This window comes from Eptesicus fuscus, chromosome 24, assembly GCF_027574615.1.
Source record: "Eptesicus fuscus isolate TK198812 chromosome 24, DD_ASM_mEF_20220401, whole genome shotgun sequence".
In the NCBI taxonomy this organism is placed as follows: Eukaryota; Metazoa; Chordata; class Mammalia; order Chiroptera; family Vespertilionidae; genus Eptesicus; species Eptesicus fuscus.
In genome coordinates this window covers 233944-249134 of record NC_072496.1, presented here as the reverse complement: position 1 = coordinate 249134, position 15191 = coordinate 233944, and the positions used below count along the sequence as shown (strand labels likewise).

The 15191-nt window shown below is 49.6% G+C and overlaps 1 protein-coding gene across 3 annotated transcripts; it reads right to left on the bottom strand.

Annotated features, from left to right (window-relative positions):
• Positions 1-689: 689 nt before the first annotated feature.
• ADIPOR1 (adiponectin receptor 1) lies at positions 690-14674 on the bottom strand. 3 transcript variants are annotated; one of them, XM_008159968.3, is made up of 8 exons: positions 14548-14674; positions 8681-8913; positions 6828-6944; positions 5666-5837; positions 4970-5156; positions 3840-4027; positions 2240-2433; positions 690-1521 (listed from the first exon to the last, which is right to left on the bottom strand). In XM_008159968.3, exons 2-8 carry the CDS (start codon positions 8819-8821, stop codon positions 1393-1395), a joined length of 1128 nt encoding a protein of 375 aa, XP_008158190.1. In that variant the 5' UTR covers positions 8822-8913; positions 14548-14674; the 3' UTR covers positions 690-1392. The 3 variants fall into 3 exon arrangements, with proteins under 3 accessions (XP_008158190.1, XP_054569116.1, XP_054569117.1); XM_054713141.1 differs by lacking the exon at positions 690-1521 and adding an exon at positions 1689-1855; XM_054713142.1 differs by lacking the exons at positions 690-1521; positions 14548-14674 and adding exons at positions 1689-1855; positions 14323-14502.
• Positions 14675-15191: the final 517 nt, after the last annotated feature.

The following is a 15191-nucleotide window of genomic DNA, read 5'->3' as shown; positions in this document are numbered from 1 at the left end:
CATCGATGAGAGAGAAACATCCATGAGCTGCCTCCTGCACACCCCCCACCGGGGATGTGCCCGCAACCAAGGTACATGCCTTTGACCGGAATCGAACCCGGGACCTTTCAGTCCGCAGACCGACGCTCTATCCACTGAGCCAAACCGGTTTCGGCTGGATTGTTTTTTAAAAGGTAACTTATTCTCCCAGTTGTACAAACTTAATCTTGAACAAATCCATCTTTGTAACCCAAGAAGACTGCCTTCTAACTGTCGACGTTCGCTTGGAAATGAAGGCTCGGGCCGCACACACAAACACAACTCCTTTCAGGCAGAGTACGATTTCAAAGGCAGAGAAAGGCAGGGAATGGCCTCTTGATGAGACAACCTTAAAACCAAACCCTAGAGTGATAGACAGCAGACCTTTGATAGTCACAAGGATATATATACCCCAATACCTTTGAGAATCATTTCATTATTAAATACTACTTCAGAATAATTTCTCTAGTAAAAGCCTGTGCAATAAGTAGAGAAAAATAAGGCCGTACGTAGGAGCCGATGCTCGGAAATCAATTGGGCTTATTCATTGGCTCGAATACGCCAGCCTGTCAATCCTGATTCAAATTTGTGCTTCTGCAGAATCTGAAATTACTTTTCTGGTTTTAATACTTTGGAGGTATGTGCAAATAGCTGAGACCACACATGTTAAATATTTGAATGCTAATTGTCTTCTGCACTTCCTTTTATTATCATCATAGCCTTTGCATCAGGATACACAGCAATGATAGCAGATTTCTTTTTAAAGCTTAGTATTAAATATTAAATATCTCTCCCCATTTTAATTTTACATTACTCTGCCAAGAAAAAAAAGTGAAACTCAAGTTATCTGAAGCCTGGACACACTTCCATGATTAGCTGGTGCCTCCCAGTTGGTGACTTCTTCCTGCTGTCGGCAGATCCAGGCCCCAGACAGACGGGACCGGTTACCATCGTTTCTGAAAAGTGTGCTACAAAACGGATGGCCTGTTCCAAGCCAGGTTACAAAGTAAGGACGGGGTAAGGGAGGGACGTTTTCTTCCAGAAAAAGAATTTCTGAAGAGTCCCAGTCCATCATTTTTCCCCAAAATGGTTGGAGGGATAAAATCTCAACATGAGCTTCAAAGCGCTCTGTGCCAAGGGGACAGAGCTGCCTTGCTGAGGAGGCATGGCCAGGTGGATCACCCCTCCTCGGCAAGGGGCATGGGAAGCTTATCCCCCGCCCTGAGGTGGGAAGGTGGGCTGAAGCCTGGCTGGCACTGAATTCTCTAAGAGGTTTCTTCTAGAAACAGACAACTCAGACGCTTCCTTTCACTTCAGCAAGGAAGTTATTTTTGAAAGCACTTGGGAAGGTCCCCTCCAGCCCTGCGGGGAGGCTCAGAGAAGAGAGTCATCAGTACAGCCGCCTTCCAAGCCGTAGCGGAATTCCTGAAGGTTGGAGACCCCATAGAAGTGGACGAAGGCTGCTGCCACCACCAGGACATGAAAAATCTGATGCGACTGGAACTGTAGGAACAAGAGATGACCCTCAGGGTGAAGGCAAGGAGGGCTCAGACATGAGAAGAGAGCTCTTACCTCATCTAACTTCTCTCAAAGTTTTATATCATAAAAATGATATATTTGCTATAAAAATTTTTTAATGTTTTTATTGATTTTAGAGAGAGGAAGGGGGAGGGAGAGAACATCGATGAGTGAGAAACATCGATCAATTGCCTCTGGCATGGACCCTGACTGGCGAATTGTATCCACAACCTGGGCATGTGCCCTGACTGGGAACTGAACCAGCAATCTTTTGGTGCACAGGACGGATGCTCAAGGAACTAAGCCACACCGGCCAGGGCTAGAAATTTAAAAAAAAGTCTTATCAGAGCTCAGCCAGCTTGGCTCAGTGGTTGAGCCTCCACCTAGGGACCAGGAGGTCATGGTTTGATTTCCAGTTATGGGCAGGAGGCAGCCAATCAGTGACTCTCTCTCATCATGATGTTTCTATATTTCTCTCTGTCTCCCTTCCTCTCCAAAATCAATTAATAAAAATAATTATATATATATATGTGTGTGTGTGTGTGTGTCAGAAATACACCAAAATGTTCATCCTGATCACTCCCTCCCCCTGCCCACTTCCCCTGTACATACATGTACCCCATGTCTGTACTGCCTTTTACTCAGACCTTTCACTTGGGGCCAGTCCCTGACCACAGGCACTGCCGGCAGAGCTGTTGCTTACCCATATGTCAAACTTTCCGGGAAAGAAGCGCTCAGGGATCCGAGCAGCGTAGAGGCCAGCCCCGGTGATGTACATCACGGCCATGAGGAAGAACCAGCCCATCTGGCCCACGGTGGTGGCCTTGACAAAGCCCTCGGCGATGGTAAAGTGCATGGTGGGCACGACGCCGCTCAGGCCGAGGCCCAGGAACACCCCTGCTCGGAGCAGACAAGACTGTCAGGGAGGGGACAGCTGCCACACGGTGCACACTGCTGCTTCTCTCTGGAATTCAAGTGTCTACGGCCATTAGCTACTTTTCAGGAAATCTGGCCACAAAATGGAGAATCGTTAGCAGCGATTTCTTCAACATCCGGAATGGGAAGGCTGTGGTGCTTATACAGAGTATCCTCTAAACAGCACCAAGAACAAGCATCTCACATTCTTCACTATGTGGTAGGAAAAGTGACAGACCAAACCCTCTGGGGGCATCAGATCTGCGAGCAGGTGAAGAGCAGGAACAACAGTTAAACGAGCCATTCTCCACCTGCTCGAAGCTCTGCTGCCATCAGGACTCGGATGGCAAAGCTCCAGGTGCCTTTGAGGTGGAGAGGAGTAGACAGTTTCCCGTAAGATCAGACAACATTAAGTACCCAGGCTCTGACCTGAGCAGGTAGACATTCAAGTCAGAAGCTGTTGTAGCTATTGGGACACACAAGTGAGGTAAGAGGAAGGGAAGAACGGGCACCTGTCTCAACACCACTGCAGTGCACACAACGGGGGGGGGGGGGGGGGGGGGGGGGTGCGGCAGGGCCGTGAACGGGGACCACCTTCTCCGCTCTTAGATATACCTTGTTAAAGCACCACGCCCAGCATGTGCTGATGCTTGATGAACATTTAATTCTTTTAACTGAAAGTTACAACATTCCAGATAAGAAATCTAAGGAGGTCACTGGTGTTGCTGCAAGTAATAAAGCTTAAAAGAGGAGTGTGGGTGGCACAACCCAGATGCTCATGCTGTAGCTATTCCAGTGGTCACACCCATCGGTGGCCTCCCGTACGCACCCGACTTGGGACCAAACTGACAACCTGCCTGGGAATCAAACTGGTGACCTCTGGGTGCACGGAATGATGCTCAGTCAGCTGAGCCGCCCTGGCCAGGGCTGTACATTTTCATAAGAGCAGTCATTTCTATACTTGCAGCTAATTGACAAACTTGGTCATTATGCGGCTCATTAGCATGCTTATGAAATAATATGAAACCTGGGGGATAACGGAGCTTTAAAGGTCCATACTGTGGCCTGACCGCCGTGGCTCAGTGGTTGAGCATCGTCCCATGCACCGAAAGGCTGCCAGTTCGGTCGGGGCATATACCCCAGGCTGTGGGTTTGATCCCCGGTGGAGGGCATACGATCAATGTTTCTCTCTCACATGGACATTTCTTCCTCTCCCGCTCTCCCTTCCAGTCTCTCTAAATTAATAAAAACAACAACACTGCTCTCAGGATTCTAAACACAAATCGGGGTTTGAGTGGGGTCCTCAAACTGCCAATCTTAGGGCCTAAGGTTGAGCCTGTTAGGGTCAAGGTTGAAATACCTGAGATTTACATCACCTTCATACCCACCTGCTCTTGTCTGCCGGTGTTTAGGAGTGGCAAACCGGTCCCACTGTGCCACAATGATGGCGGAAATGCCCAGGACACAGATGATGGAGAGGTAGATGAGCCGTGGCTGTGGGGAGCAGTAGAAGGAGTAATAGAGCCAGGGGACGAAGCTCCCCATAATCAGTAGGGCAATCCCTGAATAATCCAGTCTGAAAAAGAGCCAAAATTAAAATGCATCAGTGGAGAAATGAAGACTTCCTATGGCTCGTTTAGCTGTGTTTGTTTTTTCTCTTCTCCATCGGCTCGCAGACCTGACCATCACCCGTCTCTCGTCTACATCCTGGATTGAAATCCCACAGGCCAAGCACTTGTCTTTGCAGTGGAAGAGTTGCTACGAGTCCCCAACCTCAGAAGTCTCTTCCCCTCAGTCGTGAACAGCCACGCCCCCCACTGGGCACTTAAATTCAGGAGCTCCGTCACGACCGCTGCTTCCCAGCTTTTCGCTCAGGAGGGCTCTGACTGTCCCCCAGTTCTGACAGGTTGAGTTCTAAGAACCAACCCTTAAACTGGAAGTAGTATTAAAGGGTACTGCTGTTCTAGTTGACTTTTAAATGATAAAAATGTATTGCCATTACTGGTGTTACTGGGAAAATAAATAACCCACCACCAAAACCAAAACCAACAACAACAAGCAAACGTGAACTCCAGGCTCAGAACGGGGGATTACGGAAGGCTCCGGATGACAGGCATCTGGGGCTTCCAGCGATGTGTGGGCAGCGAAGATAAGCTGCTTGGCTGTGGGTAGGAGCACAGCAGAACGCAGCACAGGACACGCCGCCACGCCCTGCTCGGCCCGGGCGCTTGGTCCGGAGAGTAGCCCACTCGCACCCAGCTCACACAGGACAGCGCTAAGCAGGTGGGAACTACATTCCACAGCTGGGTTCCAGCTGTTGAGGCTGCCGTGAATTTTTCCATGAAGGATTTAAAAGAGCCTCACCACTCTTACACCTACAAGTTAGAGAGCCTTTCCTTTGGCACAGCAGGGTGTCTTTAGGGGTCACTGGGGGTCCCAGTCCTCAGGTCACAGGATGTGACAGCAGGGCCTGCTATTCTCTCCCCACCCCCGTCCCAACGTCAGGTCTTCCACTCACTTGGAAAAAGTCCGAGAGACTTTCTCTGAGTGACAGTAGACGGTGTGAAAGAGCCAGGAGAAGCTGAGGCAGAGCACGGCGCCCAGGAAGAACATGCCAAACACCACCTTCTCCTGCAGGGGGGCCATGAAGTACATGTTTGGTCTCAGCATCGTCAAGATCCCCAGGAACAGAAACAGCACAAAACCTGGAGGAGGAGGAAGAAAAGAAAGCCTGAGGAAGACGGGAATGTGTGCGTTCTGACAGCTGATGGTGTTAAGTCAGTAATGAAATTACAGGGTTTAGCTGTGGGAACTGTAGTCCAAAATTTCTGAAGAAAATGGCAGCAGGCACATAAACCCAGACAAAAAGGTCATTTAAGAAAATGCTGGCATTTTGCTGTGACAATGGGAATGCATGAAGTGGAAGGAACTGCCTCCATGCTGGGTAGTGCTTCCAGGGAGGACCAGACAACACAACACCTAATTGCATTTTCTTCTCCCATTTCTCGTCCCACCCCCACCCCCCACCCCCGCCCCACGCCTGTCTTACAGACCAATGACCAAGAGCCGACCAAGCTCACTGGCAGTTTGGAGGCGCAATGCCAGCATTCAATCAGCCAGAACAACTTTGTTCTTCCTTCCCAGAGACAAAGGCTATAAAACTCCTTTGCACTTAAGAAGACAGAAATTGCACTTTCCCACCCAGATCACTCACCAAGCAGATGGGTCCAGATATTGCCGGTCTCTGTGTGGATGCGGAAGATGCTCTTGAAGCAGGCCCGGAAGGAGGGCATGGGCGGCCTGTGGCCGTGAAGCAGGTAATCGTTGTCTTTCAGCCAGTCAGGGAGCACATCGTACGGGATGACCCTCCAGCGTCCCTCCCAGACCTGGAACAGTTGGAACATGAATATGCATGTGGCTTTTTAAAACCATACATTTCAGCCTCCTTGACCTGCTCCTGCTCTGCCCTTCCCAGGAAACGAAATCCTCGCGAGGCTGAGACAGTGTCCTGTAGAGCAGGGGTTCCTAACCTAGGACACATGGACAGTGAGCAGGATCCAGGGGTGAGATGGGAAAGCTTCCTTCTTACTCAACTCTCACTAAAATTCAACATGTCCCTCAACTGAAAGTGTGAGCAGCAAACCACAGCAGGACCAGAACTGTGACTGTCACCAACAGAAATCACAGGTATTTTCATACATGAGTTTTGCAGATACCAAAATATTTTTATTCATCACTACTTAGAACTTAATAAATTTTGTCCTGGCCGGGTAGCTCAATTGGTTAGAGCTACCCAATACATAAAGGCTGTGGGTTTGATCCCCGGTCAGGGCACATACAAGAATCAACCAATGAATGTATAGATTAAGTGGAACAACAAATCGATGTTTCTCTCTCTCTTAAAAAAATCAATAAAAAATTTAAAAACACACACATAAATTTTAATACAATATTTTAAAGCTTGTCATTAGTGCGTATTTAATGTATTAGTAAAGGAGCCCAATCACATTTTAATATTTTGATGACTGCCAAAGGGATCCACAGCAAAAAAATAAAAAATAAAAATTGAGAGCTCTTGTTCAGAACATATATATTTAAATTTTTATTTACTTATTTATTTTTATTGTTTAAAGTATTACATGTGTCTCCTTTTCCCCCCCGATTGCCCCACCACCACCACTCCTGCTCAGAACATATTTTGAATAATGCTTTAACACATCAGGCAGTAAAAATCTGCTAGCCCGGTATTTACTGCACCTTAAGCAAAAACAAATCCACACACAGGAATAAAAGGTTTTAGCCCACTGTAGGCCCACCCGCTGGGACACCCCCAGTAAGCCCACCGCCCCTCCCCTCCAGGACGGAGCGCTCAGCACCTTATACACGAACTCCTCCATCTTCTCCATGGCATGGTGTGCTTGCAGGGGAAGTGTCAGGACCCTCACCTCCTCCTCCTCCTCCTGGGGCACTGGGCATGCTCGCTCTTGTTCAGCCTTCGTGAAAAAAGTGAACACAAACCAATCCTAGCAGTCATCTCGTACACGGTGCCATTTCAGGTCAGACACAGCTCGGGAAACCAAACTCAAAGCTTTGTGCACAGGGCCTTGTGGCCTCTTCTCTAAAGCATGACGGTTAAGTTTACGACACTCTAGTTCAAGATTTACTGATACGGTGTAAATGCTGGCGTGAGAGCTCAATTCACACCCAGTAGATAGGCTGATGGGAGCTGGCAACGGAGGGAGGACACAGCATTAGCACACTAGTCCCTACGTTCCTTAAGTCTGAACCCCCCCACCCTCCAAATCTCTAGAACAGCGCTTCTCAAGTCCCCCAATTTCCCAAATACTTCCATCTCCCAGAGCACGAGATTCTCAAACAGCGAGCAGGACTGAGTCTCAGAGATCCCCTTAGGGCTGAGCTCTGCTCACAGTTCCGTTTGCTGACTTTGGGGATGCCACGACGACAAAACTTTGTATCCTCAGGACGAGGGCCCGGAACGGATTCCACAGAAGCAAGCAGCACTGACACCTGTGCCGAAGGAGCCTGGGCCCTAAGCGCACCCGGGGGGGGGGGTGGGGTGGGGGATCGCCCATCATGGAGGCTGTCCCGAGACCCCAAACCACGGCGGAGAGCCTGGCACTTCAGCTCCTTCCCTGAGCACCCTCTCTCTCTCCTGCTGACGGTCCCTGGTAAGCAAATGGCCCCTCTCAGGCTCTGTGACACAGATTCCAGCTTGCCTACCCAGCAGCCACACTCCCCCTTGTCCTCCGTAACAGAGTCCTTGGTTTTGTTCAGGGTGGGCAAAGTCCTTGGTGTAGTTACTGTAATTTTACTCAGGCCCAATGAGAAGGCTGTGTGTCCAAGCTCCACTGCAGCTGAACATGACCCACAACGACTTCCCACAAGTGGTGTCAAGGGCAGTGTCCCGAGACACTTCTAGAAAGGGCGGGTCCTTCTTCCCCTCCTCCTTGGTGGTGGCCAGTGTGGGCCTGATGGGCGACCTTAAGAATGAAGGAGGAGGTTTTCTTTTTGCTTAATCCCTTCACCTTTTTCACTCAGCCCCACAACCCCCTCCCCTCTGACAGCCATCAGTCTGTTCTCTGTATCCATGAGTCATGGTGATTATCGAGGGAAAGAAGTGGAGGAGGTCGGAGAGGGTAAAAGGGGGGAATAAATGGGGATGGAAGGAGGACTCGCGAGACAATATACAGATGATGTGTTATAGAACTGCACCCCTAAAACCTATATAACTTTATTAACCAATGTCACTCCAATAAATTTAAAAAACTTTTTTTAAATGAAGGAGGAGGAGCAAGACAGGTTCCTGACAGCAGCGCAGCCTCCACACAGCCTTGGCCAGTTCCTTCCAGAACCTTTACTGGACAGACTTCTGTCTTGCCAGAGCCACAGGGATTTTTGTTTGTTATCTGAAGCCAAACCTCACCGAACTGCACCCTTCCTTCGCTCAGACATTTACGGATGACTTACTGGATTGCGGCCTTGTGCTAAGCAGGGGGATTATCGAGATGAGTGAACTCGTAAAAGCGGACAGTGGGGAAAAGAGACAAATAAAAAGACACTTTAACACAGCATGATGAGGACTGAGGGGAGACATTCCCAGGGGGCTCTGGTTCCTCTTCCGGGGAGGGAGCTGAGATCTTAAAAAATGGAGACAGCAGAGGTTTAAGGAGAACTGATGGAGGAAATAACTCCCGGAAAGACAACTTACTTTGGCTGGGTCAGCGATTCCGCGGGTGCCCTTCTCTTCTAGCAGGGGTCCCAGCTCAGCCAGCTCCACCGTGTCCGTCTCCCTGTTACTGGCAGGAGCCCCATTGCCCTGTGCCACCACCGGTCCTTTGTGAGAAGACATCTAGCTGGTACCTCAATGCCCTGCAGCTTCAGCTTGGGGACAGGCTGGTGTCTCAGCCCCAGGGGGCAGAGATCTCCCTGTGATGGCAGACACTAAAAGCAAACACAGACGAGAAGGGTGCTGACAATTTGCTCCTCTTACAGTTCCATTTCCACAAGTCAGTACTGAGTAAGATGCTAGCTAATAAACTCACCTTCTGTCTCCAATTCTCAAGGCCAATTAATTGCTAGAATGAAATCTATTCCTTCTCCCTCTTTAATAGTACCCTTTACTCAGAACCCCACTAATCTTAAAGGTAAGGCTGAAAATAGAGCACATGGTTGCTTGCCTTCAAAGCCATCTGTGGTTTTTGTACCAAACAGTCACCACAGAAAAACAGGTGTCTACCCTCAACTGCCCCCCCCCCCCCCCCCCAATTTGTAGGGACCCCATTCAGTGAGAAGAAATAGCCCATCAATCCCAAAGCTATTCTGTCCAAGAAAGGTCTGGCTTTGAGACTGTGGAGCAAAAATATGAAGTCAACACCTGGCTGTAACTACAAGAACGGAAGTAAGTGCCAGCTGAACTCAGCTGGGTTTCCCTACAAATGCCCTGATAAGTGCAAATGCCCTGCATGCAGAAGGAGCGTGTGGGCTAGCTGCCCAGTGGTTAATTTCTCTGTAAGGCCTACTAATTCTATTATAGGATTAGAGCCTGGGTTCAACACTTAGATAACACGCTTCACCACCATTTCCCTTTAAAGTAACCAATAAACTTACCTGGAAGCAGGAAGCGGAGAACAAGGAGGTAGCTTTGCCCTTTGCCACACAAATACCAAACACCCGGCTCAGCGAGAGCTTGGCCAGCCACCACAGGTCGTAACCAAAGCCCCACTCAAATTAGCTTTTCAGAAGCCAGACAGGCACACAGATTCTTCAGGAAAACCAGAGAAACCTAGAACTCAGTTTTCTAGGAAGTCTCCAAGACTTCAGGTGTTCCAGAGTTGGATTTCAGATGGCAGTCTTTAATCAGGCCTCAGGGTGATGAAAATAATATTGAAAAGTGCCCAAAGATTTCCACTATCTTGTAAATGACCAGGTCTTTCCCCTCTGTCATAAACAAAGGAGTTTATTTCTCACAGCTATAGCAGTCGCCATAGTATTAGCATTTTCTTGCCCTGGTTACCTGTGTCCCCATATCTCCAGGGCAATGCAAAGAGGACCAGGTAACCCTGCACATGGAATGAGTTGCTTTACAGGAGTGGAAACTAAGCTCAGGGAACCAAAACTTTTATGAGGGACGGTAAGGTGACTGCTCCCAGGGGAGACTGTCTCTTCCATGGCTGTTGACTACATTTTGTACCAGCTCTTCTTTCAAAATCCAAGAAGGAATCACACTTCCTTCTCAGGGATTATAGCTGGGTTTATGTAGTCAAGTGAGGGCAATCCTCAAGTTTCAAAAATCATGTTGTGCTCAACTCACAAGCACAACTGAAAGCAACAAGCAAACTTAGTTCAAGAGACAAACAATAATTCACTGTACAGAGGCCTTTACATGGTGTCAACACAAAGAGAGTTCCTCTTTCTTCAAATGTGCAAGACTGACAGACAGATGCCACTTAGGCAACAGCGGAGCCCACGGAGAACAGGAAACGGGAGGCCCTGAAAACCTCGGAGAGGGCAACCCACGTGAGAAGGAACGTTGGGAAATCCTTTCCAGTAGGCTGACCACAAAACACGTTTCCTCACAGCGCAGCACTCCCTTATCAACAGCTTTCCTAAGAAATAATGTATATGGGAAAACATGTATAAATAGCTGTGGGCATTTTCAGAAGTAAGTCTCAAAAGGAGGATACACGTAGCTTAGTGTACTGCTGGCAGTACTGCAGGGGCGGCCAAAAAATCATTCTCAGGTGCAGGGGTCCAACACCACCTCGGTAACAAGTGGATTCCTATCCCCGATTCTGGTCGGAGCCCACAGTTCACAAGGAATGAATGGATGAATGGGGCAGCTTTCCAGCCAGCAAGCATGTGACTCATTAACTTTTTATCACTAGCTAAGGATTTATGCACTTTCCTGTGCTTGTGGAGCTTTCTCCATCACTGAATATTGAACAAATGTGTTTAGTGTGGACCCTAAGGCGTTCTCAGGTACTGTGCAAAATACACAGTGGAACAAGGTAAGTCCTTTTCTTCAAGGAGCCTACAATCAGATGCACAAGGTAATTGGTGGCATGTGCAAAGCCAGGGATACAAGAACCCCTAAACTAGAACAGCCACACACAAAGTTCAGTTTCTCTGAATGCTGGGAAACTATTTTACGAGAAGCAATCAGAATAATATAGACAAACTTTAAGTTGGGCAATTAGGGTCAGGAGATCAGATGCAGAACCCAGCTTGGTAGTCTTAACATTTCATTTGATCTGAAAAGTTCCTACGCCCTCAAGTCTAGCATTCTCCTAGGATAACCTGTCTTTGGCCATCATCAAAGTCTTTTTCGTTTCTGTCCAAATCACTTGCTGCTAATTTTTCTGATTCCCTCCAACTCCTCTATTACTCACTCGTACACTCCCTCCCCCTAGCATTGTCTCCTAGACTCAGTCACTAAACCTAACACCCGGTAACTCATGAACCCGCCATCAGCTACAAGATACGTCATGCAATAAAATACATACAGTGGAGGTCATCATAGTGAGCAAAAGTCCACTGTCCACTTTGGTCTTCTAAACTGTAGCAACACAGAGAGACAGAAGAGGGAGAGAGAGGGATCGGAGGTCTGGCAAGAAAGAAGAGCAGGTAATACTAGGACCTGAAAATACAATTTCTGACAGGGCAGACCACTCATAAACAGCTGGGAGTTATTACAAATGTTAGTCTCTATGATATATAAAATCAGCATGAACCCTTAAGTTGGTTAAGACTGATTCTGGGAGCACTAAGGACTTCAGCCAGCTATATCCTTATGTATTTTAGAAAATTCACCACACCCAATAGAGCAAAATATAATTGGGCCAAATCCCACCAAATGCATTTTTTTTGAGGGATTTCTTCAATTCCAGCTAATAAGTCTTTACCACTAAGCTTTCTATCTGGATAAACCAGTATCAGAGAGTAAACTATGGAGGCAGGGAGGTGTTTGTGCTCCTATAAATAAGATAATCTTGTGCCAAACTTGGGAAGGACTGATTCTCAATCACTCGCCAGCCAGCTGGAGAGTTTATGTCCCTCACAGGTTTCTGAGACATTTATGCTGTGAACCAGTTCCCAATGTTCCAGGCTATTGCACACTCCTTCCCTGCGGTCAAAGGCACAAAGCTTCTAGAGGTTTTATTCTGGGGTCCCTGCACCCCTAGAGGTTCCGTGGGTAATCTCTGTCTATGCCGACCGGATTCTCACTATTTTAAAGCAAGACTAGTCTAGCGGAAAAGACAAGACAGAGCACAGCTGCCTTCTCTCTATACTCCGCTGGGGAGAAGGCCTATGCTTGAAAATTACCAACTGCAGTAACAGGGCCTCCGCTTTCCTACTTGATGCCAAGTCACTGGCTTAAGAGTCTGAAGCGGAAAATCACAAGCTTACGTCCTTTGTAGCTCTTCTCCAGCTAAAGCAGTCCCAGCAGGAGAGGTCTTTTTTTTGTTTGTTTTTCCCTCCCAAACAGACAGGTAAGCTTTTCAAATGCCATGATAAAAAAAAAAAAAGAAGAAAGTAAGCAGTACACAGGCACATGCAGCTGTCTCAGCCAGTCCCTGTTTTTACTTTAATACCTGGCTATCAGTACATTACAGATACACGGTTAGTAGTCACACAACATGGTGGTCACTTTACACTGGGTGCCCCAGAAGCCCCAAGGAAACAAACACAAGCCAAGTACACACTTGGAAGCCAATTACGGGGAACGGGTTTGTCTAGGGGGCACTTTCAGGGTCCCTTCAAACCAAGATAGCTACAAACCTTATAAGTAATAACCACACCCCAAACACTTCTGAGCAGAAAAAGAGAATCAACTCTGAGTGCAGTGAGAGGAACAAAGTCCAGTGAGCGACATTAGGGACAAATGGACATTAAGGGGAAAACGAAATGATTTTCATGGATACCAGCACCAGAAAACCCCCAACACACTTCATAAAGCTTCTAATTTAAAGATGAATGCTCCGTTCGCCAGTGTGACCACAGGGAGATGGAACATAATGTCATGTATCAGGAGTGTCAGTGTGGCTTCATGCTATAAGGAAGTAGAGACCTTCCAGGGAAACAGAGAACTGGCCTAGAAAGAGACATAAATCTTGTTTTTGTTCTTTCTTTTTCTTAGTTTTTTTCCTTTTTAAGTCCTCTCCCCCCCCCCCCGACCCCCCACCCCACTTCTCCATAAAGGATTCCTGGAAAGGTAAACTGAGGCCAGCCTGAAGAACCGGAAGATGGCCTGACAGCCCGCCTAGGGTGGTGCACTTGACTCATTAGCAGCGGGAGCCTGCGGGCGCTTCCTGAGATTCTTTCCTACTTGCAGGTAAAGTGACTGATTTCTCTAATCCCCTGAGAATCACATAAATGCTTGGCCACTGAGAACAAAACGCTTTCAGATTCTACTCTGCAAGCAGGCACAGCGGACGCGCTCGAAGGCGGATGGACCTCCACAGGCTTTTAGGACGGATTCCCCAAGTACCAACCGGGACACGGGGCAGAGGGTACCCCTGGAGTGACTTCTGTGGCTGAGCTGGGACCTGCGATCTGACACTGCGATCTGTTCAGCACCGCCCAGTGTGCATTCCTCCTACCGCAGATGCTATAAAAACATCATCGGGAGCAGCAGTTGCACCATGACAGGTGACCCAAGCCCTACCGAGAGGAAAGCGGTGAACACACCCCACCACTCCCTTTCAGAAAAGAACCAGTACCGCATTCACTTGGCCTAAGTTGGCAGCTTCACTCCCTGTTGCTGGGGGAAATGCTATGGTTAACTCCGTGAAGTCCTACGTGGGCTCCGATGGCTCCTCCCACACCGGATTCTGTGTAAACTGAAATGCCTCGTCAGTTTCCCACCGCCTAGGAAGCAGGAAAAACTGGGGGAAAGCATGTATCTACTCTGTTTTCTTAAAAATCAAAGGCGTGAAGGACAAACCTTAAACATAAGGCGGCAGACATCAATGCAAAATTTCCGAGGGAATGAAATTTCGTTTTCCCCCCCAAAGTAGTTTAGCTTTTGCTCCACTTCAGCGTTTAGGATTCCCGTAAATAAAGGTAAACTGCCCACTAACCTCCCCTTTTCCAACACCAAGGGGGGGGGGGGCATTGTCTGGGTCTGATCTGACAAAGACTGTAGGTCGAGGGTCCTTGGGGCGCTCAGGCCCCCAAAGGCAGGTCTCGCTGGACAGGCGGTCCTGCGAGCCAGGCCCCCACCCTCACCCCCGCTCCCCACGCGCTCGCGCCGCGGCCGGGACCGGGCTTCGTTCTGGGCCCGGCCCGCCCCAAGCCCGAGCCCGAATCCCGACGGCTCCCCCGGCGGGGCCAGGAGGACACCGCACTCACCAGCTCGGCCGGCAGCTCGGCAGCTGGGGCCGCGGCCCATCCGCCCCTAAGTGGCTTTCGAGGTCGCCTCGGAGGCGGCGCGCAGCGGGGAGGGGCCGGAAATGTTTACAACACGGACCGCGGAGGAGCCGGAGGCGCGGCCGGCATCAGGGCGGGGGTCTCGGACCTCGGGGCGGCCCCCCGCCCCTCTCCTACCCGCTCGCTGCAGCAGCCCCCGAAACTTACCGCCGGGCGACGGGCTCAGCTGGGGCCGCGGACGCCGCGCTACATCCCGCAGCGCCGCAGGCGGCCTGCAGCCCAGCGGCCCTGATCTTTACGCTCCCCGCGCCGGAAGGGGGCCCAGCGCTGACGTCACCTCCGCGACGCAGCTCCTGGCCCCTCCCACGGAGGGGGTCTTCCTCCAGCAGGCCAATCACAGGCCCGCTCTCCTGGGCCACGCCCCCGCGCAGCTCCAATCCCGAGCCCCACCTCCTTGGCTTCGTGAGGACCACACCCCCAGCTGCACGCGGGAGCGCCCGAAGGAGGACTGTCAGGGAGTTGGACTGAACCCCGCCGAACTGCACCCAATGCGCCTGTCCTCTCTGCTGGCAAGTCCCCTCATCTCACCATGACCGATGCCAGTTGTTCGCTCCTCCAAACACTCCTGAGTCCCTCTTCTTCAGCCTCTTGGTCCCTCCCATATTTATTGAACGGAACCATCACGTGCGAAGAGCTGGGCTGAGCGTTAGTTTGGCGCATAAACAGAACTGCTTCCATCCTTGCTGGAGAACTCACTGCCAGTCTGTGCTCCCACGCTCCCGCCTGAGTGCAGGTCTGGGAGACACAGGTGGTGCAGCCTTCCTCTAACCACAGAAAGTGATTCGAGGCAG